General features: G+C 40.8%; 1 protein-coding gene across 3 annotated transcripts in view; it reads left to right on the top strand.

The window, feature by feature from the left end:
- The window catches only part of PDE7B (phosphodiesterase 7B), a 348,202-nt gene that overhangs the window by 247,489 nt on the left and 73,069 nt on the right, over positions 1–27,644 (top strand). For all 3 annotated transcript variants that reach the window (XM_027551638.1, XM_027551637.1, XM_027551639.1), the window contains one exon: positions 9,902–9,985. In XM_027551638.1, coding sequence (XP_027407439.1) covers positions 9,902–9,985 — 84 coding nt within the window. The remainder of the gene's footprint in view (positions 1–9,901; positions 9,986–27,644) is intronic.

Consider the following 27,644-nt stretch of genomic DNA (forward strand, 5'->3'; position numbering starts at 1 on the left):
TTAGATGCACTAAGCACAGTAGCTCCTGCTCTGTCGCTCTCCTACCTGTTTTCCCCACCCTGAGATGACCTTGACACCGAGACTGGGGCCGGAGTCTGGTTCTTGTCACGTGGCCCGTGTTTCAGCCACTGTAAGTTGTCATCGCTGTCAGAGTCTCCGCCCTCTTTCCCAGTTACATAAGAGGCCACATAATGTCTGCTCCCTCCCAAGCTTTTATTAAACAGAGACAGCCTGAGAAGCCAAGTGGGCAAGAGGTCCATCCCGGAACCACGTCCCCTGGGAGGGTGAGTGGCTGTCTCAGCTCCCTGCCCATGTTGGCAGCTTTAAATACCCGAGGACGACATGTTATGTTTTCAGCCTGAAGGGGCAAAAGAGAAGCAGCCCTTTCAAAATAAGAATTCCCCTGCTGTTTGTTTCATTTTGGAACACAATAAGAACAGACCGAGGACACGACTCCGAGCTGTCAACGCTTCCTCCCCTGCTTCCACAGCACCTTTCATTTGCCAGAAGGAAAAAAAAAAGTTGCTTCAGTTAAACAAGAGTCTCATGAATAGTTAAAATAATTGTTTAGCTTGGATAAAAGGCCTTAGGTACATAGATAATTGCTTGAGACTATGGGCCAGTAAAAGCAGCGTGGCAGGACACCATTCGACCTGTTCCTCAGACCAGTGGCCTCTGCTCCTCCAGGGACCATTGTTACTGAATCATTTCTCTCTTTGCAAGAACATATTGAAGCAATTTAATATCAGAAGGTGTTCCTGAAAGCAGGGAGAAGGAGCAAGACCTTTCTATATAAGAACTTATACTGAAAACATTCATTTTACCCCATTCAAGCTTTGCTTCAATAAAACTCTCAAGATACAGAATCTTTGGTTTGTATTTAACTTTTCATGTTGAAAAATTCCTGAAATGCATTGTTAGCCAACTTACAGTCATCCTGACTCTTGCCTCATTAATATTTTTAACAGGATTTTAGCCTTATTTTAAAGCAATGATCTACTATACCTAAAGGCCATTGTTAGGTTGATGAGTACCTGCTTCCCAAGCTGTAATTGTAGTTACAGCCAGAATAACCATTTAACAGAATCTTTCAAGTATGGGTTCTGTAGCTTGTTGCTGTTGCTGTTGATTTGTTTGTTTGGGTATCTTTGCTATCAACATGTTTCACTGTTATTTGTCTCTTTTTCTCAAAAGTTGGATTGCATCATTAAAAAAATTATCTTAATTCAGGAAGAAAGAAAGAATGTGAAAGTGGCTCAGTTGTGTCTGACTCTTTGCGACCCCATGGACTATACAGTCCATGGAATTCTCCAGGCCAAAGAGCTTGAGTAAATTAGTTGCCAGGTCGTTTGAGTTCTGCTGAATAATATTTTTAATAATTGCCTTCCATTTCTTACTTAAAAATAATAGATGTGTTGTTGATCCAGAGCAGGATTTGGTTGTCTTAGTCATACAGTCCATTTCCACTGAAGTGCTTTTGAATAAACATCTATCTGATTGAATCTCGAATTCATCAAGGGGCTGGATTTCCCTGGTATTTAGTTTCCAAGAAAAATGATGAATATATACTTGGTTTATGGGCAAAAACAATCAGAGCATACATTATGCAATAAAAAGTTAATGTTTAACTCTTTATCCAAGTTTTTTATCCTGATACTATAGAAGGATGGTTGGTGAAGAACATGGGGTTTGGAACCAGTTCTGAGTTTAACTCTCCACTCTCTAGCTCTGAGCACAGACAAAATATCAAATTTACATTGGCCTCAGTTTCCTCATTGGTGAATGGTATGCTGTTGCTGCTGCTGCTAAGTCGCTTCAGTCATATCTGACTCTGTGCGACCCCATAGACCGCAGCCCACCAAGTTCCCCCGTCCCTGGGATTCTCCAGGCAAGAACACTGGAGTGGGTTGCCATTTCCTTCTCCAGTGCATGAAAGTGAAAAGTGAAAGTGAAGTTGCTCAGTCGTGTCCGACTCCTAGCGACCCCATGGACTGCAGCCTAACAGGCTCCTCCATCCATGGGATTTTCCAGGAAAGAGTACTGTAGTGGGTTGCCATAATGGTATAATAATAATATTACCTTCTTCGATGAGTTGTTGGGTAGGTGATATATGAGACAATGCATGTAAAATGCTCAGCAGAAGAATTCAATAGCATTAACTGTTATCGTTATTCATTATTTTCAATAACGTTAACATGTTATTTTTCAGGCACTTGATAATTTCCTCACAACAATCCTGTGAGGTGCGGAAAAATGCTACATGATACAAATTTAAATATTAAAAAATTGGACCTCGAAGTGGTTATTGATTATCCCAACGTCACCCAAGATGGTGAAATGCTAATCCTCTCAGTAACAGGAGTTTCCTGATCCTAGTTTGCTGCTGCTGCTAAGTCGTTCAGTCGTGTCCGACTCTGTGCGACCCCATAGACCGCAGCCCACCAGGCTACCCCATCCCTGGGATTCTCCAGGCAAGAACACTGGAGTGGGTTGCCATTTCCTTCTCCAATGCATGAAAGTGAAAAGTGAAAGTGAAGTCGCTCAGTTGTGTCCGACTCTTAGCGACCCCATGGACTGCAGCCCACCAGGCTCCTCCATCCATGGGATCCTAGTTTATCATCCCCTTTTTACACACTCTGCCACCTGGTGCCATCTTCTCACAGTTTCTCTAAACCTAAAGTCTTACAGAATAACGGGTCATCTGGGCCTTAGACTTTCAGATGGACAAATGGAATAAACTCTGGCAGAGGCTTTAAAACCCACATTGATATTAGAAATTTTCTGGGAAAATAATACCATCAGAACTACAAAAGCAGGAGGAACTCTTTGGTAAAACTGAGAAGAAAATACTAGTGAAGAAGTGAATTCCAATTGATGAGCCTGAAACCCATAGGAAAAGCCCAAAAGGATGACATAGTAGGTAAACAAATCCACAAGCCCAACCAGCTTTGCACCAAATGAAGACAGTCTCATTTCTGCATAGGTTTTCAAGTGTGTGTCTCTTACTATCACTTATAAAATACAAATTCATTTAAATGCAGTGCTGAATTTGTTGTATCATTTTAAAATGGGGGCTATAACTTTTTTAACTTTAGAAACCAGGTGTGTACACTTCATAGGGCTAAAAATCAACGGTATTGAGGAGAGATCTTTGCCTATGAAGCTGAACAACCTAGATTTAAGGACTAACTCTGCTAATTGTAAGCTTCAGTTCAGTTCAGTTCAGTCGCTCAGTCGTGTCTGACTCTTTGTGACCCCATGAATCACAGCACGCCAGGCCTCCCTGTCCATCACCAACTCCCAGAGTTCACTCAGACTCACGTCCATCAAGTCAGTGACGCCATCCAGCCATCTCATCCTCTGTCGTCCCCTTCTCCTCCTGCCCCCAATCCCTCCCAGCATCAGAGTCTTTTCCAATGAGTCAACTCTTCACATGAGGTGGCCAAAGTACTGGAGTTTCAGCTTTAGCATCATTCCCTCCAAAGAAATCCCAGGACTGATCTTCAGAATGAACTGGTTGGATCTCCTTGCAGTCCAAGGGACTCTCAAGAGTCTTCTCCAACACGACAGTTCAAATGCATCAATTCTTTGGCGCTCAGCCTTCTTCACAGTCCAACTCTCACATCCATACCTGATCACTGGAAAAACTAGACTAGCCTTGACTAGACAGACCTTTGTTGGCAAAGTAATGTCTCTGCTTTTCAATATGCTATCTAGGTTGGTCATAACTTTCCTTCCAAGGAGTAAGCGTCTTTTAATTTCATGGCTGCAATCACCATCTGCAGTGATTTTGGAGCCCCAAAAAATAAAGTTTGACACTATTTCCACTGTTTCCCTATCTATTTCTCATGAAGTGATGGGACCGGATGCCATGATCTTCGTTTTCTGAATGTTGAGCTTTAAGCCAACTTTTTTTTTTTTAATTTATTTTATTTTAAACTTTACATAATTGTATTAGTTTTGCCAAATATCAAAATGAATCCGCCACAGGTATACATGTGTTCCCCATCCTGAACCCTCCTCCCTCTTCCCTCCCCATACCCTCCCTCTGGGTCGTCCCAGTGCACTAGCCCCAAGCATCCAGTATCGTGCATCGAACCTGGACTGGCATCTCGTTTCATACATGATATTTTACATGTTTCAATCCCATTCTCCCAAATCTTCCCACCCTCTCCCTCTCCCATAGAGTCCATAAGACTGTTCTATACATCAGTGTCTCTTTTGCTGTCTCGTACACAGGGTTATTGTTACCATCTTTCTAAATTCCATATATATGCGTTAGTATACTGTATTGATGTTTTTCCTTCTGGCTTACTTCACTCTGTATAATAGGCTCCAGTTTCATCCACCTCATTAGAACTGATTCAAATGTTTTCTTTTTAATGGCTGAGTAATACTCCATTGTGTATATGTACCACAGCTTTCTTATCCATTCATCTGCTGATGGACATCTAGGTTGCTTCCATGTCCTGGCTATTATAAACAGTGCTGCGATGAACATTGGGGTACACGTGTCTCTTTCCCTTCTGGTTTCCTCAGTGTGTATGCCCAGCAGTGGGATTGCTGGATCATAAGGCAGTTCTATTTCCAGTTTTTTAAGGAATCTCCACACTGTTCTCCAGAGTGGCTGTACTAGTTTGCATTCCCACCAACAGTGTAAGAGGGTTCCCTTTTCTCCACACCCTCTCCAGCATTTATTATTTGTAGACTTTTGGACCGCAGCCATTCTGACTGGTGTGAAATGGTACCTCATAGTGGTTTTGATTTGCATTTCTCTGATAATGAGTGATGTTGAGCATCTTTTCATGTGTTTGTTAGCCCTCTGTATGTCTTCTTTGGAGAAATGTCTATTTAGTTCTTTGGCCCATTTTTTGATTGGGTCATTTATTTTTCTGGAATTGAGCTGTAGGAGTTGCTTGTATATTTTTGAGATTAGTTGTTTGTCAGTTGCTTCATTTGCTATTATTTTCTCCCATTCTGAAGGCTGTCTTTTCACCTTGCTAATAGTTTCCTTTGATGTGCAGAAGCTTTTAAGGTTAATTAGGTCCCATTTGTTTATTTTTGCTTTTATTTCCAATATTCTGGGAGGTGGGTCATAGAGGATCCTGCTGTGATGTATGTCGGAGAGTGTTTTGCCTATGTTCTCCTCTAGGAGTTTTATAGTTTCTGGTCTTACGTTGAGATCTTTAATCCATTTTGAGTTTATTTTTGTGTATGGTGTTAGAAAGTGTTCTAGTTTCATTCTTTTACAAGTGGTTGACCAGTTTTCCCAGCACCACTTGTTAAAGAGATTGTCTTTAATCCATTGTATATTCTTGCCTCCTTTGTCAAAGATAAGGTGTCCATATGTGTGTGGATTTATCTCTGGGCTTTCTATTTTGTTCCATTGATCTATATTTCTGTCTTTGTGCCAGTACCATACTGTCTTCATAACTGTTTTAAGCCAACTTTTTCACTCTCCACTTTCACTTTCATCAAGAGGCTTTTTAGTTCCTCTTCACTTTCTGCCATAAGGGTGGTGTCATCTGCATATCTGAGGTTATTGGTATTTCTCCCGGCAATCTTGATTCCAGTTTGTGTTTCTTCCAGTCCAGCGTTTCTCATGATGTACTCTGCATAGAAGTTAAATAAGCAGGGTGACAATATACAGCCTTGACATACTCCTTTTCCTATTTGGAACCAGTCTGTTGTTCCATGTCCAGTTCTAACTGTTGCTTCCTGACCTGCATACACATTTCTCAAGAGGCAGGTCAGGTGGTCTGGTATTCCTATCTCTTGAAGAATTTTCCACAGTTTATTGTGATCCACACAGTCAAAGGCTTTGACATAGTCAATAAAGCAGAAATAGATGTTTTTCTGGAACTCTCTTGCTTTTTCCATGATCCAGCGGATGTTGGCAATTTGATCTCTGGTTCCTCTGCCTTTTCTAAAACCAGCTTGATCATCAGGAAGTTCACGGTTCAAGTATTGCTTAAGCCTGGCTTGGAGAATTTTGAGCATTACTTTACTAGCATGTGAGATGAGTGCAATTGCGTGGTAGTTTGAGCATTCTTTGGCATTGCCTTTCTTTGGGATTGGAATGAAAACTGACCTTTTCCAGTCCTGTGGCAGCTGCTGAGTTTTCCAAATTTGCTGGCATATTGTAAGCTTCAAGCACCCATAAATTCAGGCACTCAAAGTCAATAGACAAATGGATAAAGAAGATACAGTATATATACACAGTGAAACATTACTTAGTCAATAAAAAGAATAAATTCTGCCACTGCAACAACAGGGATGGACCTAGAGAGTATTGTGCTCAGTGAAATTAGTCAAACAGAAAACCACAAAAACACTTGATATTACTTATATGTGGAATCTAAAAATTAACAAGTAAATATATATAGCAAAACAGAAATACTCACAGATACAAAAAACAAATTAGTGGTTACCAGAGGGGAATAAGAAGAGGAGGGGGCAAGATATGGGTATGTGATTAAGAGAAACAAACTGCTATGTATAAAATAGAGAAGCAACAAGGATATATTTTATAGCACTGGGAATTATTGTCATCATCCTATAACAACATTTAAAAGAGTATAATCTATTAAAAACACTGAATCACTATACTATATACCTGAAACTAGTATGATATTGTAAAACAACTATACTTCAATAAAGAATAATGAAGTTTAAAAATAAATAAAGTCAGTCTACTGAATGCCTTTAAGGGGCCTGAGACCTGAGCTGGGACCAGTAGGGTGAAATAGCAGTCCCTTCACCCTCTTTTCTGAGCCTCTGTTTTCTCACCTATAAAGTAAGAGGAATAATAGTGGTTCTCCTTACAAGGCTCTTGTGAATATCCAAAGAGAGAAACAAGAAAATAAATGTACTATAATGTCTGTGAAAGTGTTTTGTAAACTCTTTAAAGAGTAATAAACATAAGATGTTAAAGACAACCCAAGAAGAGAAAAACTCTTCATGTTTTGCCAGTGGCTTTCCTATAACTAATGACCATCCACCCCAATGAACTTATGAAATGCCAGCATTCTCTTGTTTAATGCAAGATTATATTCATTATATTCATATTTTGAAATGTACTTTTCCATCCTTTCCCTCCTCCTCCCACTTTTCTGTATTCTGTAAATTGTAACATTCTTTAATATCAATATGGCATTACATCAGATTGTACAAACCATTAAGTAAAGCATCAATATAAAATTCGTAAATCATAAGCCCATGTATATACAAGGCCCATCTGTGGGGAATATTTTAAACAGTCAGTCACATGAGTTATAACTGATGGAGATCTCACCCAGGCCCTGGTAAACTCCAGGAGTTAATGAGAGAAGACTGTTCCTCCTCTTCACTCATAGGTGGAGGCCCTAGTGCCACCTCATGTCTGGGAAAGAGTGGTTTATGGAAGTGGACCCATTACTCCTGGAACTGAAACCTTCCCCAGTTCAAGTCTTTCAGAAATATATTGGGTCTCACTTATTTTTACCTCTCCTCTGATTTCATGTTATATGCACTAATTGGTGGATTTGGTCTTTATATCTAATCTAGTCAATAGAAGACATTCACTTAGAGTCTGCTAAATACTAGACAAGAGGAACTAAAAAGCCTCTTGATGAAGGTGAAAGAGGAGAGTGAAAAAGTTGGCTTATAACTTTATAAAATGAAGATCATGGCATCTGGTCTCATCACTTCATGGGAAATAGATGGGGAAACAGTGGAAACAGTATCAGACTTTATTTTGGGGGGCTCCAAAATCACTGCAGATGGTGACTGCAGCCATGAAATTAAAAGACGCTTACTCCTTGGAAGGAAAGTTATGACCAACCTAGATAGCATATTCAAAAGCAGAGACATTACTTTGCCAACAAAAGTCCGTCTAGTCAAGGCTATGGTTTTTCCAGTGATCAGGTATGGATGTGAGAGCTGGATTGTGAAGAAAGCTGAGCGCCAAAGAATTGATGCCTTTGAATTGTGGTGTTGGAAAAGACTCTTGAGAGTCCCTTGGACTGCAAGGAGATCCAACCAGTCCATTCTGAAGGAGATCAGCCCTGGGAGTTCTTTGGAGGGAATGATGCTAAAGCTGAAACTCCAGTACTTTGGCCACCTCATGTGAAGAGTTGACTCATTGGAAAAGACTCTGATGCTGGGAGGGATTGGGGGCAGGAGGAGAAGGGGACGACAGAGGATGAAATGGCTGGATGGCATCACTGACTTGATGGACGTGAGTCTGAGTGAACTCCGGAAGTTGGTGATGGACAGAGAGGCCTGGCGTGGAGAAAGCGATGGCACCCCACTCCAGTACTCTTGCCTGGAAAATCCCATGGACGGAGGAGCCTGGTAGGCTGCAGTCCATGGGGTCGCGAAGAGTCGGACACGACTGAGCGACTTCACTTTGACTTTTCACTTTCCTGCATTGGAGAAGGAAATGGCAACCCACTCCAGTGTTCTTGCCTGGAGAATCCCAGGGATGGGGGAGCCTGGTGGGCTGCCGTCTATGGGGTTGCATAGAGTCGGACACGACTGAAGCAACTTAGCAGTAGCAGCAGTAGCAGGGAGGCCTGGCATGCTGTGATTCATGGGGTCGAAAAGAGTCGGACACGACTGAGCAACTGAACTGAACTGAACTGAAATACCAGACAACACACAAAGCACTATGGAGAAATGCAGAACACAAAATATGATCCCAGCTTTGCAGGTGTGTAGAAGGAAGTAAAACCAGCATTTATTTGCAGGCAGCAAGTGTTATTTTAGATTCTCCAACCAATGGACTTTGAAGTGAGGCAACTGAGGCTCAGAGAAATTAATTTTCCAATATCACACAGGTAGCAAGTATCTGAGCTAAGTTTATCCAAGGTCTACCTTGTTCTAATGTTGCTGAAGCTGAAGCTCCAATACTTTGGCCACATGATATGAAGAGCTGACTCATTGGAAAAGACCCTGATTCTGGGAAAGATTGAAGGCAGGAGGAGAAGGGGACAGCAAAGGATGAGATGGTTAGATAGCAGCACTGACTCAATGGACATGAATTTGAGAAAGTCTGAGAGATAGTGAAGGACAGAGGAGCCTGGTGGGCTACAGTCCATGGAGTCACAAAGAGTCAGACATGACTTAGCAACTGAACAACAACAAATGAATAAGTACTGGAAACATTTAGCACCTGTAAAGGTGGCGCTAATGGTAAAGGACCTGTCTGCCAATGCAGGAGACATAAGAGACATGGGTTCGATCCCTGGGTCGAGAAGATCCCCTGGAGGAGGGCAGGGAAACCCATTCCAGTATTCCTGCATGGAGAATCGCATGGACAAAGAAGCTTGGCGAGTCAGACACTACTAAAGCGATTTAACACACACTAGCAACTTTACATATTGAGTGTCTAAAGTACTAGGACCTCGATGGGCCCTGGCAGATTCTAAGGCAGGTCAAATGATACAACCTGAGAAGCAGAGAAGGTGGAGGCCAGTCAGAGAAAAAAAAAATAAAAATAAAAACCTCTGCTGGACCAAGAGAATCAGAACTGTGGGTAATTAAAACTTCTAATTAGAATAAAAGCTCTAATCCCAGCATACGATCTGTCCTCCAGATTAAGATGCTTCATCTTTATGGCAATAGGAAGAATAAAAAAACTATGGAACTTTGTAAATTACCAAAATGTTCACAGACCTATCTTCCAGACGATATAACGGCACGCTGCTTCACTGGTTAGAATATTGCCAAGTCCATTACGCTCAGCATTCGTTAAATATCCCTTTCCACATAGCGCTGTCTTAAACAAGGTGAATGGAATCATTTTGCTCCTGATATTTGGTGTTGGTTCCAGTGACATAAGTGGGTAAGAGGATTTACAGAGGAAAAGTGAATACACTTGGCAACGTTTTCAAACATTTGTTTGGATTTTGTTTTCTAGGAGATGTACGACTGAGGGGTCAGACGGGGGTTCCTGCTGAACGCCGCGGCTCCTACCCATTCATCGACTTCCGCCTCCTTAACAGTGAGTAATCAAGTGTACCTGGAAAGGAACAAACGTTTCCTTTAAAAAAAAAAAAAAAATTCTCACTTCCCTCTGAACTTCAAAACCCTCGGAGGTCTGCCTTCCTTCCTCTGTGTCTCCCCTCCCAATTGCAAATTAACCCTTGGTCTTTAGATTTCCTTCATAGTGAAGTCATTCCGCCCAGCCCTACCTCTCAGAGCTTGGGCGGCAGTGGGGTGTCCAATGAAGTCGTGTCAGCTTGAAAAACGTAAATCTTCAAAACAATGAAGCCCTATACAAGGAAACGATTCCGTTCACTATCCAGGACATTCTCTCCACCTTCAGCCAGGACGAGACCAGATGAGATTCTATTTTATTTTAAAAACTCCACAGGGAAACCTATTCTACCACTGCCCTTAGTAACCATCCATTATCTAATTTCCCTTCTTTATCTAATCTAAGTCTCTGAGGTCCCTTCTTGCAGTTCTACCAGTTCTTCTGGTAGAACTCTTCATCATGGCAAATTCGTTTCAGTCTATTCTTGCTGCTGCTTCCTCCATTATGACTACTTAAGAAGTTCATTTATTGCTACCTTTCCACTTTCTATTTTATTCCTCTTTTGTAGATTTGCTCAACCTCTGGCTCATAATTCTCTTAATCTCAGGTTCCTCTGGAAACCCAAACCAGTAACAGTCACCACTCCAGGTTTCATGTCTTTTATTACAATCATCCTTCACTTTGGACTTGGGGGGTAGGGAATGAAGAGAAATAAATATATTTCACAACTTACTTCAAGGTTTTCAGTATTTGGTTCTCATATCTCTTCCCATCCATAAATTTCAAAGTGCTGGGTTGTACCCACAAAGTATTACTTTTCTTTGGCATAAACAAGCTTAACTCAAGATGTAATTTGATTTATCTTGACCCCTGAAAATTACTAGAAGAAACTGGAACTTGCTATTTCTGATCCTTAGATCCTCCCAAGATCAATGAAGGATGGACAGGAGTGTATTTCTCCTGGCTTGTTCACTTCCCATATCAGTGTGCAATATCTGTTTTTGCAGTTCTTTCAGAGACACAGAGATTTGGAGTAACTCTTTCCATACTACAGACAACCTCCCTCACCCATTCCCCCCAAATTGCATTTTAGAGGATAGAATCCAAGTCACTAGACTAATGCAATTTTGGTCACAGCCTATGAAGAGCTCCAACAGTGTCTCTTGTTGTTGCTGTTGTTGTTTAGTCACTGTTGTGTTTGACTCTTTGGAACCCCATGGACTGTAGTCTCCAGGTTCCTCTGTTCATGGGATTTCCCAGCCAAGAATACTGGAGTGGGTTGCCATTTCCTCCTCCAAGGGATCTTCCTGACCCAGGGTTCAAACCCACATCTTCTGCTTTGGCAGGCAGATTCTTTACTGCTGAGCCACCAGGGAAGCCAACAGTGTCTCTTAACCCCTCCTTATAACCCTGAATGGGTTGTTCCAGGTACCCATGGAAGTTACCCCTTGAGACAGCCTCTAACCTGTATGGATTTCCAGGTCCCAGGCATATGGCTTCACCAAGGAGTATAGGGATGAGCAAGGGCCTAATTTACTGTCCCATGTAGACCAGGACCCTCAACAGCACCACATACTGAGGGGTAGAGGCAGAAAATAACCAAAAAACCTCTTTTCAATAGTAAATGAGATGTTATGTCATGGGTTCTAATATACAGGATGAACAAAATAGGAAAATAGGAGACATTTCCCCCTATAATTCCAAGGTTCCAAATGATAAACTCTTTTTTAAAATTTATTTATTCTAGTATTAATGAGCAACATCAACTGCTAATAATGGTTATCTTTGCAGGTGGAACTATGGAATATTTAACTGTCTGCATCTTAGGCTTCTGTAACACTTAGATTTTTCAACACATTGTTTTACTTTTTTAAGCTGAAAAAATTGGAATGTAGAAAAAATTTCAACAGAAAGTCAATGTAGATAATATTTCATTGTTATATTATTCACAATATAATAGATGATCTGTAACCAGGTGCTTTCCTGTCTTCCCTCTGCTGTGGATCTGCCAGGATCTTCCTGGCACCTAGACCCAACCTTAGCCTCCTTCCCCTGACCCAGGCTGCTCTCTGTCCTCCATCCCTATTTCACCTCGCCTGTTGTGCGTGACCTCCCACCCATTGAGTGGCAGTGTTGGCCATCCATCTTATAATTCCCTTTCTCGTCTGTTTGCACTCCACTCTGACAACCGTTTCACTCATTTCTTTTTATCAGTAACATATGCTAAGGCAATATTAATTTGCCTTTGCTGTACTTTGTTTTATAAGTTATCTCAATTTTTCTCCTAGATACAAAAAAACCTCATCCCTACATAGACTCCAAGTTCCTAAATGATATTCTCTTGATAGTTGTTGACCTTTTAGTAGCTCCTGTTAACTTACTGAATAAAGGGTCTCCTCAAAAAGATAATATTAAATAATTATAAATGTCAATCATCCTCTTCATTTAACTGAGCAGCTCAGACAGAACTGAAGCCCTCTGAGACTTTTCCTTATTTGTGATACTACCCATTCCATTATCTAGAAGCAGTGACATTATTGTGGTCACTCTCCACAGTTTCCTTGGTCTACAACTAAAGCAGCTTGTCACTAAGTAGCAGCAGATGCGTGGCTATCTGTGTTATACAGAGTCACATAGGATATATGTGTCATATCTCCTACTGCCTTATAGTATACAATCTACTTAATTCTCTTTGATCTCATCCTTGTCCATGTTGTGGTATGCCTGAGTTGTTAGTGTCTGCTTTCCACCTATAGGGAAGCATTTTAAATATAACTTTATAAAAAATGTAAAATAAACCCCTAAGAATATTTTGGGACTTCCTCAAAAAATTTTAGTTTTACCAGCTGATTCCAATTCTACACCATAAGTACCAAATTCAAGTGATTTTTTTTAATGTAATTTACCTTAATTTTGAGTCAAATTATCCAAGAATAGGCACAGACCCATTTTCCTCAAGTGCCTTCAGTTCTGTAAACTCTCCCAAGAATCTCATCTAGGACTTACAAAAAAAAAAAAAAAAAAATACAGGTAAAACTATCACCATAACCTCTCTTCCCTGTGTCTGCATCCCTGCAACCTTCCTCCTATAAGACTTCTTGAGAACCGCGTGGCTGCCATTCCCTGTCCAGTGTGTCCTTGACAGCTTACCCTCTACCACCCACCTCAGCTATGCCTTGAATGGCTGAGACATGCACAAGCAAAAACATGCACTAAGTAGTAAGATCCATGTACTTCTCCCATTAGCCACAACCCCAACCTGTCACAATAGGACAGGAGACATCAGAACTCATATCTAAAATAACTGCCCTTCCATCAGAACACAGCTTCTAGGTATTAAAACAGAACTCAAACAGAGATGGGCAAACAGTAGCTAATGCACCAAATCTGTGTCACTACCCTGCCTGTTTTGTCAACAAGATTTTACTGGAATACAACCATGCCCATCCATTTATATGTTGTCTACAGCTGTTTTCACCCTACATGGCAGAGCAGTTGTAACAAAGACCATGACCCCTTACAGAAAAAAAAAGTTACCAACCTTTAAGTTAGATTTTTTAATTGAGGTAAAGGAGTTTATGATATCTCTATAGATAAATTCAATCCAGCCTATTTTCCTTTGTTAACAACATTTTTTTCTTTTCATTCCTTGGTGCCATGACTTTAAGAATGGACTCACATTAACCAAATTTACATACAGTAGGAGGATAAGCCAAAGTGAAACTCTCTTGCTGATCCAGATTTTAAACTCCACAATTATAATTTCTAAATGCACAAATATTCTTCTTCAAGAGGTGCTCCTTTCCCCATATTCTTTGAGGGCAGAGTACTATGGTAATCATTTACCTGTCATCTATGTATAAGGTGACAATATATACCTGCTTTGCCTGCGATAACCCTAATTTGTACCTGTTGTCTAGGCATACTTATTAATAATGCTACCTTTCAAATACCATAATATCCATGCTTGGACAATAAATTACAATGCCAATGGATTATATGGTTTTTCCTACAAAAAGAGAACTCCAAGCCAACACCCCTCCTATGTTACCTGCAATCTGAGAGTAAAGATCAGAAAATCCTCCTCATAAGAAATTCACCCAGATCAATAGACATGTGAGATAAAATTACTTGTTAATAGCCAATTTCATTTCCTGTTTATATTTTATACCATTTAGAAAAGAGGCATCTATATGAATTTCTCAAAGCTACTCTGGATCAGTAGCAGGAAACTGGTTTCAGCACCATTGTGTGGGAATCGGGAATCACAGACTTTAAAAGACTCCTCTTTACATCTAAGTATGGAGGGACAGAATGGAATGAGAAAAAAGGCGACAATAATTTTTATTCCACTTGAGGTTCTAAAACAGAGGACTGAAAGGAAGCAGAAGGGTAAGGAATGTAATTTCTCACATTATCCCCAGGCTGATTTCCGACATACTAATTTCATTTACTGACTTTGTTTGGGGGAAAACAAGAGAGGAGAAAATGTAGAGAAGAGTGTTCAGAGAGACAGGTGGCCACAGAGGTGAACGTCGCAGAAGCAATTACAGTTTTATGCAGAGCAGGTGGCTTCTGCGACCCCTGTTGCATCTCTGTCTCCTGGCTTAATATAATCAGGAGCCTGAATAGATAATAACTAGGTGGATATGTTCCCGTGGCAACCATTTCAGAGCAACATGATGTGATTTCCATGTGGGCTCAGCAAAGGAAGTGACATACCAAGCAAACATGCCCAGTGACTGTGGAGCTGGAAGGGAAGAAGGGGCATCAGCTGGAGGTTTTAGGACACTAGCTAACAGTTGCCACAGAGAACCTGGAGCTCCAGACCAGCCCTGGGGCTGTGCAGTAATAGGTTAATTGGCTAATTGGCTTTCCCTATTAGTTAGTTTGTTAATCTTGATATTTAAAGTTATATTCCTCTAGACCTGCCTCTCCACACGGGGCAATTTTAGCTGTACAAGCATGAGGTAATTTTAGTAGAGCTACCAAGATATTTTCCTTTGATTATGATTTCCAAAATAGAATATTTGCAAACATGTTTATATTAACCTTTATAAGTGACCCAGAGACCCAAATGCTTTATCAAAATCTTCCATCTAAACATATTACACCCTGCAGAAATATAAAATACATTCACATAAGGACTGTCAACCAAAAGCCACCTTGCATGTTACAAATCTGGTGCTAAATGATATCCCCATCTAAAAGAGGGGGGGACAATTTGATTATAAATTCCATTTTCTAAGAGAGATTTCCTAGCAGATGGTGACAGCCTGTCAGTAAACTTCTGAAAGATAACTTTTTTCCCATGTTTGTTTTTTATTTTTTTTTAACTTGAATCTGCCTGCAATGCAGGAAAACTGGGTTTGATCCCTGGTTTGGGAAGATCCCCTGGAGGAGGACAGGGCAACCCACTCCAGTATTTCTCCCTGGAGAATCCCACGGACAGAGGAGCCTGGCTAGCCACAGACCATGGGGTCGCAAAGAGTGAGACACAACTTAGCGACTAAGCACAGCACAGCACACAGTTGATTTACAATGTGTTAGTTTCAGGTGTACAACACAGCAACTCAGCTATATATATTTTTTCCTTCAGCTTCTCTACCCTCAGAGCTTATTACAAAATACTGAGTATAGTTACCTGTGCTATACAGAAGGTTCTTGTTGGAGATCTCTATATATGCATACCTGCTCAGTCGCGTCCAACTCTTTGTGACCCTATGCACTATAGCCTGCCAGTCTCCTCTGTCCATGGAATTTTCCAGGCAAGAATACTGGAGCGAGTTGCCATTTCCTCCCCCAGGGGATCTTCCAGACCCAAGGATGGAACCCGAGTCTCTTATGTCTCCTGCATTGGTGTGCAGATTCTTTACCCATGAATCCCATGAACGGAGGAGCCTGGTAGGGTACAGTCCATGGGGTCACAAAGAGTCAGACACGACTAAGGGACTAAGCACACTCGCACATAGTGATTTTAACCAACAATACTGTATTATATACTTCAAAATTGCCAAGAGACTAGGTCTGAACTCTTATCACCGCAAAAAAGAAATGATGACTAGGGGAAGGAATAGAGGTGTTAGCTATCACTATGGTAGTAATCATACTGTAATATATAAAGGTATCAAATCAGCATGTTGTACACCTTAAACTCACACAATGCTCTATGCTGTTATGTCTCAATTTTCTAAAAATAAAAGAAAAATTTAAAAAACAAAAAATAGGAACTTCCCTGGCAGTCCAGTGGTTAAAACTCCATGCTTCCACTGCAAGGGGCACAGGTTCGATCCCTGGGCAGGGAACAGTCATTCCAAATGCCACATGGCAGCCAAAAAAATTAAAAACAGAAAATAAAATAGAAACATTCTTTTAAAAAGTGTTACTGTGATTTGAAAGAAGTCATGCTCAGAGCATGATACCCCACCAGTCCTGAACCCCAGCCCTGAGCTCTCCAAACAGAGTAGGAAGGCGCTAGTTGGGACCAGTTCAGACTTTTCCAATGCCAAGGTAACGCCCCACAATTTCAGAGTTCAATATTTGCCTTCCTCTGGAAGAAAGTCAAGGCACTGTTTGTGGTTGTGGTGCCTGCTGACTCACCTGGAACATACTCCATGAGGGACACTCAGGGTTTCTGGCTGCAGACTCCCAGCACTTCAGATGCGGAAGGGCCAGACCCATAAGATGGTTAGCCACCGAAATGCCACTGCATCGCAGAAGACAGAGTTGATGGTGTCTGCCTTGTTTCCCTCGTTCCCTGTCACTATTCATCACTGGCCATTGGTAGATTGCCTCCTAGGGTAAACAGTGTGCCAGGCACCAAAAGTACGAAGATACAGGAGACATAGCCACTGGCTTCAAAGAATTTACAGAGATGTGAAAGTGAAAGTGAAAGTCGCTCAGTCGTGTCTGACTCTTTGCGACCCCGTGGACTGCGTGGAATTCTCCAGGCCAGAATACTGGAGTGGGTAGCCTTTCCCTTCTCCAGGGGATCTTCCCGATCCAGGCAGTCGGATTCTTTACCAACTGAGCTACCAAGGAAGTCCTTTTACAGAGACATAAGCAAGGATACATTTTGATGTGATGTAATACATCTAATAATAATACATGAGTATAGAACAAAAGTGAGCTTCCCAGGTGGCTTAGTGGTAAAGAATCTGCCTGCCAATGCAGGAGACTCAAGGGACAGGATTCGATCCTTGGGTCGGGAAGGTCCCCTAGAGAAGGAAATGGCAACTCACTCCAATATTCTTGCCTGGAAAATCCCATGGACAATGGAGCCTGGAGGGCTACAGTCCACGGGGTTGCAAAGAGTTGGACACGACTGACGTGTAAACAAGATTCTGAGGAGAGAGGAATAAACTTTGGGGAAGTGAGAGAAAGGAAGAATCAACTGTGTCTGGGGAAATGAGAGAGGCTTTCTGGAGGATCTAAAACCTGAGCAGCTCTGAAGCAATAATGATGTGAAGGAAGGCTGCACACGGAGGCCAGGGTTTAGGGCTTCAGGACCTAAGGAAGCAGGAAAAAGTCATCACCCAATCTACTCAGCTGGATATACATGTTATTGGAGGATGAGGTATTCAAGTAGGATCCATGCATTATCTCTGACTGTCTGGGGAAAGCTATATTCAAAAAGAAACAGTTTTCACCATCTAAAGCCAGAACAGAAAATAGCCCTTGCCTTCTATTAACATGGCCAACATCATTTAACAAATTTATTTTTTATCTGAGTGATAAAAAACAGAAAATTGAATCCATAAGCCCAGTATTTCCTCTGGGCTATTATCCATTCATTCAGCAAACTCTCACTCTATGCCAAACAGGCCATGAGGCCAGGGTGCCCTGAACCACACCAGTAACCACAGGGCTGAAACCACCTTTTACATGATGGCTAGCTCCTGTCTCAGACGACAATGGACCAAAGTCTGCCAGATTCACTGAACACAGATATCTTAATAATCCCTTTCTAGCCCACAAGGACTGTGGGGTGGCAGGGTGGCACCTACAGTATCTATCCCAGGGCTAAAGATTCTGAGTGTTTAAAAGAAACCTTTAGATATTCCTTTAGCCTCAAAGACCCAACAACATTACTAGATGGCTAAGACAAATACCCATTAAGCCAAAGACCATACAAGGCCATAAATGAATTAGTTCTCAAATAGTTGACATGGACAGTAAATCAAAGACAAGAGAAGGCAAAGATTACTGATGTGCCCTGAGCAGGAGAAGAGGGGTTTATGATCTTGTGCTGAAATCTAAAAGATAAGGCGGAGTGTTGGCTGGTTCAGAAATTGCCTAGAGGTGAAACTGGACTGACATGGGAGACGTTAAGTCACTGAGTAGGAAGAAGGGCCCAAAAGTAGTAGTGTGTTGACTAGAGAGAAAATGAAAAGGCTTGGAATGCCAAGATAAAGAATTTGAACTTGATTACTAAGGAAAGAGAATTGCTGGAGAATTGTAAGAAAAATGTGGATAAAATAGTGTTTCAGGAAATTAACTCACATCCATATGTTAGGAGGAACAGTCCCAATGTTCCCAAAAGAAATATAGTCAGGCGGCATATGATGATGGCAGTAGAAATGAAGATGTAAATCTAGAGATGACATGGAGAAGAGGAGATAAAGCATGCTGGTACTGAAGACAAGAGGTGAAGTCATTGGTGAGGAAAGTGGACAGGAATGGGGGAAAGATGGTGAGCTCAGTTGGGACACGTTGTTTGCAGAATAGTCCAGGTGGAAATACCCAGTGCAAAGCTGGAAATAAGGGCCTGGAGTGCAGGGGAAAGAAGCCTGTCTTGGACGCTCCACTTGGGAATCACATCCATCCACGAGCCATATGGCCAGGACAGGTATCACAAAATCAACTACTTTCTTCACATGTTCCTAGAGTGTCAATTTACAATATTCTTGATTTAGCAAAGCATAAGACGGTGGATGATAAAGCCCACGAGGAAGGAAGTTTCACCAGCAATTTTGTTTCCTCTGTGAGAAACAATTTAGACACCTCAGTTCAGATACCTGCCCCCTCTTCCTCCCTCCCCTCAAGGATTCTATTTGGTACAAACGTGGCTCCTTGTGTCAGAGCCCAGAGGGTTTGCTAACTCACCTGAAAACAGCACAGAAATGGTAATTTTCTACTGCAGCATTTCCTTGAGAAAAACCCTAACCCACCAGGAGTATTTCTGGCGTTAAGTGGCGTCTTTGGATTTCTGGAGACAGTAAAATATAGAGGGAAGTAGGAGCAAGTCAAGTTTCTTTTGACTGAAGTTTCCTTCTGAGTCACTGAGCTAGAATGACTTGTTTGTTAAATAACATTAAATTCAACCTTCTACCCAGAAGCAGGCACAGGCGATCTCTTGTGACTTCATTAGTAAACAAAATGAGGGGTTATGTCCTCTGATTACCAGTCTACCCTCGGAGTTTCAAAAGTTCTGAAAGCCTCACCATGATCCCCATTGAACTACATATATGGAAAATAGAGTGTTTCCATCCTTAAAATCTTTTGTGTGTTTCCAAACTGAGATCTCAGGGTTAACACACAAGATCAAAATCTTGTTTTCTTTCTAGCTAGCAAACTAAATTGCCTTGGGGCACCTGGGTGGTTTATTACTGATAAGTAACCTTAGGAGAGAGGGCAGTGAAACCCATGCCTGAGAAAAGTGGCAGCAATTACAAAGGAAAGTCCCAAGGGAAGGTGGCCAGTGTCACTGCGCCTAACAACGGCCACCACAACATTAACCTGGGAGGCGCTTAATCCCCGGCCCAGAAAGCAGGCGGCTGGCGCTGGAGCCATCTCATGCAAGGCTCCCCAAGGCTGCAGTCTCCCCAAGCTCGAGAAGCACAGGAGGGCTGCTGTGAGCATAGAAATGAGAGGTCTTCACACCCTTGCAGGCTGCTTCTTTGTAGGGTCTACTGTGGCTGCCCGCCAGAGCCCCATGCACACTGAACCATGGTCAACAGAAGAGACTGATGGAAAGACAATTAACTTTCAAGTCAGACCCGAGTTTAAATCTTACATCTTTTGTGAGCCTGGGAGAGGTACCCAAACTACTTAATGTCCACACAGGTGGAAGGACATTGTAACACCAGCTTCACTGGGACGAGGTGAGAGGTACATGAAATCAATGTGTCCTACAGCCCATCTGGCTCCTAGTAGGTCCACTGTAAACGTAGTCAGACTTTGGATCTATCTACTGTCTCTGCTGAGTGCACCCCTGTACTGGGCACCTCCTCTCCTAGGAGACATCTACATTTCTCCCTGGGGACCACAGAGGATTGGTTTCAGGAGCCCCACGCACATGGATACCAAAATCAGTGAATGCTCAAATCCCTGACAGTATCCACCCTCCTTATCCACGAATGCAGAACCCATGGATGTGGAACCCAAGGATATGGAACCCACAGATAGGGAGAGGGGGTCTGTATTCACTGCTCAAGCCCTCATGCAGTATTATGACCTTTATGAAGACTATTTTGGCCCTCCTAAGAAGCTAATTATTCCTACTTCTGTGCTCCCACCATATATTCAAGAAAGTATCCATCACACTGTAACTGCAAACACCTTGAACCTGAATCTCCAGATAGTATATCCTCAAAACAAGCTGAAGTGATCTGGTGCAGCAAACCTGGCTCTTCCATGGGTATCTGGAAACCACTGATGTAAGTCAGTTATGCCATACACATATCAAATGATAATATCATCAACAATAATAATAGCTAAGATGTGTGGAACCTTTAGGTTCTAGATACTGCTTTACATGCTTTGCACAGGTTGACTCATTAATCCCCACAAGATCCCTATGAAGTAGGTTGACTCATTTAATCCCCACAAGATCCCTATGAAGTAGGCACTACTATTTAAAATGAGGAAAAAGTGAAAATGAAAGTGTTAGACACTCAGTTGTGTCCGACTCTTTGCAATCCCATGGACTGTAGCCCACCAGGCTCCTCTGTCCACGGAATTCTTCAGGCAAGCATAGTGAAGTGGGTAGCCATTCCCTTCTCCAGAGGATTTTCCCAACCTGGGTCTCCTGCATTGCAGGCAGATTCTTTACCATCTGAGCTACCAGGAAACTGAAGCTCAAAGATGAGAAACAACTCTCCCAGGAAATAACTTGTTAGCCAAAATTCAAACCTCAAAAATACAGTGCCAGAGTACAAGTTCTTTATCGTACTGGGCTATAATTCTTCTTTATATATATATGAATTTTAATATTCAAAGGCAGTCGTGTATGCCATATAGTACCTTTAAGTGCCAATTACAATAGTAAATATTTTTCTTGCATTATAATCGTTATTTTCTTTTTTATAGTACATTTAAACAATTCCCTTTTTGTTATGAAACTGCTTCAGTATCATTGAACAAATGTTTCTATAACTTAACTGGAAATTTGTATTTATACACCTAAATACTAGGCTTTGCAACTATTCAACTGTTTTTCAATATTCCTACATTCTGTCAGATGGTGCTGAGTGACAAATTGCTCAGTTCATCACCTGACCTTGTGTGCTTCGATAAGAAAGAGAAGGGTGTGGTGGTGACAGCTGAGGACACTTGTCAACTGTCCCCAAGAAGGAAATGGAATCACTATTGTGACAAATTTAAGTCAGATTTGAGGCTGCCACCAGTTGCTTTAATTTTTCTCAAGGGGGAATTGGTTATTTCCTGTCATGCAAACTGCATCATTGAAAGACAGTTTCTGAAAATGTTTATAATACCCTAAGTAAAAAGAAGCAGGATGCAAATTGCATATCTTATAAGAAGGTCTCAGTTGTGTTTTTAAAAACACACCAGAATTTTAACAGGGATTATTTCTAGGTGCTTATTATTTTCCTTTTTCTGTTGTTATGTCACAAGCATGTATTCCTTTCATATTCAGGGCAAAAAAAATTATTAAAAAGAAAAAAAACTCAATGTTGACCAGAAATAGAGCATGTACCTTTTTTTCTAAATAAAGTACTATCAGGACGCAGAAAATGAAGTGGCTCCCACTGTCTAGAAAACATTATTTGCTAGGCTTCCTTGGAAATCTGATTGGAAGTTATGAGATTGGGAGATTATGGAAGCCATGTGTGGTACTTCGCAATGATGGCTTGTCCTTTAAAAATGAAGTTTATTCCAAAGAACATGAAACCAAACTTCTAATTCACATTTAAACAGCACTTTGCATATATAAGCTTTTAAATGAAGGCACTCAAGAGATCTTTCAGCCCCATTTATCAGTTTTACAAGCAAAAAAAACAGCAGACAAAAAAGAGAGGCCCAGTGACTCACTCCATGATAATCAAAGAGTTAAGATCCAGGATTCAGGCCTTTTGACATTGTTTTTCCACGCAGTCACACAGCCGTTCCTTATTTAAACATTCCCTTAAAGATATAGAACAAATTTAACCACTTGCAATGAGACAAAAAATTAAAGCTTCCCCCTGAATGTGGTGGGACCCAGGTGCCTTGGTTTGGATTCTAGCAGTAGCAACTGCCCAGACCTCTCTGTTCTCCAACTTCCTGGGCTGGAAAAGGATTGAAGAGTGCAGACCTCATAGGGTTATTGTGAAAGGTAATGAGTAAATGTGTATAAAGCACTCGCACAGTACCCACCACAGTACAGACCCTCAATAAAAGTAGGCTTTTATTATTGCTGTTATTCATATTCCTATTTCTCTGTGACCACATGTAGAAATGCTTGAGAAGAATCTGTAATACATAAACACATTTGACTTATATTGAAGAGAGTGATTTATTAACCGTTTACAGTTTTTCATTCTTTTGCATATTTGTTCTTTTTTTCTAAATGCAATTTCTTTAATTTCTAATAATTTTTTTAAAATTTTGGAGACCATTTTAGGGGGTGGCTGTGCTAGGCAGCATTCACTTTTTCATTCTTGCAGCAAATATTTATTGATATTTGCAATATCTGACCCATCTGTTTCCCAAGTATTGTTGTAAATAAAGTGGTAGAGAGAAAATGGTAGCTGGAAACATGGGGTTGGACGTTTCTTTTGTTTTGTTTTTGCAAGACATTTAAGCATGATGAAATTATGGTGAGAATGATCTGGTTGAGAAAGAACGATGGAATATATGAGAGAAAGTTCCTAACTGGGAGTTGTTGGAGAGGGGGAGTTTTCCCCTCTATCCCTCTTGACTTCTTGTGGCTGGACTAATAATAACATGGACATAAGACAGATGAACAGGAGAAAAAGAAACAAATTTTAATTCATGGGCTTGCCAGACAATTAGAAATGGAACCAATGAAGTGGCCAAAGAAGGCTTATTTTTATACTTTTTATACAAAATATGTCTGTGAGGAATTGACAGGGTGAAGAAAGCTAGGTTTGAGGTGCCCAGTTAGGTGAAGAATCTGAACAGAGTTTGGGCTTGTAAACTAAGGAAGGACCAAGGTTTACTCATGCAGGTTTCTCGGCCCAAATTCCCCGTCTCCAGTGAGAAGTGTGCCTTTCTACCTCCAGATACAGGGAGCACCGCTTTCCCATGAAAGATTGGTTTCCTGCTTTCATGGACACAGAGAGGAGAATCAGAGCATCTCTCTTACATTGGCCATTTCCTAAGTAACTTTAATTCGAAATAAGCAATATGCCACTGAGGCACATTTGGGGATGACCTGCCCAGGGCCCCAACAGAGCAAAATGTCCAAAATGAAAGGTAATAGAGGGATTTAGAAAAAAAGGCAGCTTGTCTAATAGAACAAAGAGAAAAGGAAACAAAGAATGGCTGCAGAGTCAGAAGTTTTATAGGTTTTATAGCAAAATAGTAAGGAATTTCCCACCAAGTGACTTTCAGTCTCTCCATGAAGTAGGAAGCAAGGTGGAGGGTGGTGGAGACAGGTCACTAGAAGACCCTTAACAGCCATGCGTTTATGGCCCAGAGAGATAATTCTGTGTGCCACCTGGCCACCTGCCCTCAGCAACTGTGGTCCCAAAGCTGTGGTGCCACCAAAAGGGAAATTAATCCCAGTGACCACATGTTCACCGGGCCCTACCTTGGACAGCTTAGTCTGTGTCATTGCTTCTCTTTTTCTCATGGTGTGGATCCTTATGGATAAGCTTGCCCCCATTCCTGCCCCACCCCCAACTCTCCCATATCTCTACACAGTACAAAACTGAAAACAAAGAAAATTATAATCTCCTGTCAAAGACTCCTCTCCCTTTCTTGGGTTTATTTGTGCTCTGTGAGTAATACAATCTGGAAGGAAAATCCAGCCGTGAAAACAAGTTTTACTTCTGTTTTGTACACCCAGCCCACAACCACCCACAGGAACCAATTCGTCACATGAGGACAGCAGTGGCTGTGGCTAGTTTGCTTCTAGGCAGGGGCTGGAAGATGCTCCCTCCTGGCTCTTATTCCCCCAGTGGCTGTGGATCCTAAGGCAACGTGAAGATTTCTAGCACCTTCTCTCTCAAGAGTCACCAAGAAGTCGTCAAGTAAACGAACTTAACCTTAGCTTAGATTGCAACCTCTAGTACCCCCTTTCCCTCTCTTGCCTACCATTTTTTGACAATCTTTGCCAAGTGAAAAAATCAAGTCCCCCATCTCCTGTCTTCTTCTTTTCTCATTCTTTCATTTTGTGTCTTACTCAATTTGATTTATTTTCTATTTTGGAGATAATTCTTGGTAAACACCAGGAAGCAAAAAGTCCATCCAAAAAACCTTCTCCTTGGAAGACCTGGAGTAAGTCTCTTCAAAAAAAAAAAGAAAAGATAAACTAGATTAAGCATGTATTGAGAATGTAAAGAGTGCCAGGACATGAGCTATAGGAGATAAAAGATAAACAAAACATTTGTGGAAAGGCTGGCACACAATTCAGACAAACACCAGATAAATTAACACCAGATAAACTGACAGGTGCCAAGGAGGCTCTCAGAGAGAAAGCACTGGACTTTCTGGTGAAGGACCTCATGGGGAAATTGGCATTGGTACTTGGACAGTGGTTGGATTTTTATAAATGGACATTTTTTTTTAAGTACATTCAAAATAAAGACCAGGAGTGGGGAAAGGCTAGGTTCATTTTAAAGGTGAATGTCTTCAACTCCTAGAGTGAATGTATAGTGTTGAAGGGAGGGAATTGCACAGTTGAAGAACATGTAATTAGAATTAATGTAAAATTAGGCTGAACTTTTACTGAACCATGGGGATTGGTTAGAACTAGACCAAAGGCTATCTTGAATACTAGTTTGTCGTTAACTCTGTAAAAAAACTAATAATAATAAAATGGAGAGTCACTGAAAGTCCGTGTGCAAAGAAAAACACATTTTCTCCTTCCTTGTACCTTGGACAGCAAGTGGTTTCTTCTTCTTAATATTAAAACTGAATTACAATGAAATGGCCAGTGATTCCTGGCTGTACAGTGAAAATGCATTCTCTACCACTTTAGAACCTTTAGTCCAATCTTCTATAACTAACAGCAAGACTTCTTTAAAGATAGCCTTACAAAAACAGCATATATTGCTTTTGATGTCCAATTCTATTTTAAACTGTTACATAGAAAGTGCAGGATCTCAATCCAATATCAAAATAAAATGTATCATTGTAACTCTAAAATTAGCTGATGTTTATTGAAAGCATTCTATGTGCTGAGCACTTTTTATGTACAGCTCTATTTATCCCTCTTGACACAGTGGTAGGTTCTGTTAATTATTTTTATCTTCAGTTGGCATAAGAGGCGGTGGAAGCACTGAGAAGAGTCAGAAGTCCACAAAGCTGTGTGGGACACAGTCAGGTTGCAAAGCCACACAGTAGATTCAAAGGATGATCCCCCTGTAACTCTCTGGTGGAAGGCTTCCCACCACCCTCCTTGATAAGGATGGCATCCTCCTTAGGCAGGTCTCCAGACACACTGAGCCTGCTGGGATCCTCTTTTTCATCGACTTATTCACTCAACTGGCTTCCCAGGTGGCAGAGCGGTAAAGAATCCATATGCCAAATCAGGAGACACAGGAGAGGCAGGTTTGATCCCCGAGTCAGGAAGATCCTCTGAAGTAGGAAATGGCAACCCACTCCAGTCTTCTTGCCTGGGAAATCCCATGAACAGAGGAGCGTAGCAGGCGGCAGTCCATGGGGTAGTGAAAGAGTCAGACAGGACTGAGCACGCACATTCACTCAATAGTTATTTATTGAGCACCTACTATGTGTCAGGCACTGTTTTGATGGCTTAGCTCCAACAGTGGAAAGGAAACAAACAACAAACTTTCTTCTCTTAAAGAACGTCTTAGAGCATTTTCTCTATCACATTTATTTTTCCTAGGTCTCATTAGGTTTCCAAAATGTCAACACTGCTCTTGATACCACTGCCAAAGCATCTTTATCTTCATATAAAAAATTATTTTCAGAGACAAATAAGTGATAATACCTCTGAGGAAATTACTTAAAAGATAAGGATTGATTAATATATCAAAAGACAAGCATATTCTAGCCAGTTGAATATTCTCTTAATTGGGACTTGCCAAACACAGATAACCTGTTTTGAAAGAATTATAACAACCAAAATCTCCTAACATATAAGCTGTTTGGGCATAACTTGGTTTTTCTTCAGTGACTTATGATCTCTCAGAATCTTAGAAGGCGTCAGAGTCAATTATTTTTAACAGCAATTATTAACTTGAACTTCAAAACAATCTTTGTGAGTTTAGCTTTTTTATTTTTAAAATTTCCTTTTCTCAACTTGAACAGACCAATGGTACCACCTGAGACTTGAAAATAATCTAAAAACTGTGGGTTTTTATTTCAGTTGGTTGGAAATGACTAACAGAATAATATAATGAATAAATCTCACCTAATATTAATAGTTGAATAAGTGAGAAACACCCACTGTATGGAAATTAATGTCACTGTATTCATATGATAGGAATGTTCTCCTAGAGTATTTTTTAACTACCTATTTAACAGCTTTTACCACCTTAAATCACCCATTGGTATTATATTTTAAGGTCTTAAATAGAGAAGATTAAGAGAAGGAACATTATACTTCTTTAAATGACAATTAAGAGGCTCTGATAATCATTTACCAATGATATTAATGGCATGAATAATAAGAAAGTGTGACTCAAGGTGATTTAAGGACAATTTAAATTACATGTGAAAAATGAAAACTTGAGCTGAAGCATTAAGGAATTCTTAAATTCCATTTCTTACATTGTGGAGTGGAATTTTAAAAGGAGAAGAGACATATATGCAAAGCATCAATAAAATAGTGTGTATATGTATCTTTAACTGAAGTATGGCTGATTTACAATGTTGTGTTAGTTTCAGGTATACAGCAATGTGATTCAGTTGTGTATATAGGTTTTTTTTTTCTTTTTCCTTATGCTATAGGTTAGTACAAAATATCAAGTATAGTTCCCTCGGCTATACAGTAGGTCCTTGTTGGTTACCTCTTTTATATATAGTAGTGTGTATATGTTAATTCCAAACTCCTAATTTATCCCTCCCCCCTTTCCCCTTTAGTAACCATAAGTTTTTCTATATCTGTGAATCTATTTCTGTTTTGTAAATAAGTTCATTTGTATCTTTTTTTCAAGGTTCTACATATCAGCAATATCATATGATATTTGTCTTTGTCTGGTTTACTTCACTTACTATGATAATTTCTAGATCCATCCATAATTTCTAG

Source organism: Bos indicus x Bos taurus, chromosome 9 (genome assembly GCF_003369695.1).
Source record: "Bos indicus x Bos taurus breed Angus x Brahman F1 hybrid chromosome 9, Bos_hybrid_MaternalHap_v2.0, whole genome shotgun sequence".
Classification (NCBI taxonomy): Eukaryota; Metazoa; Chordata; class Mammalia; order Artiodactyla; family Bovidae; genus Bos; species Bos indicus x Bos taurus.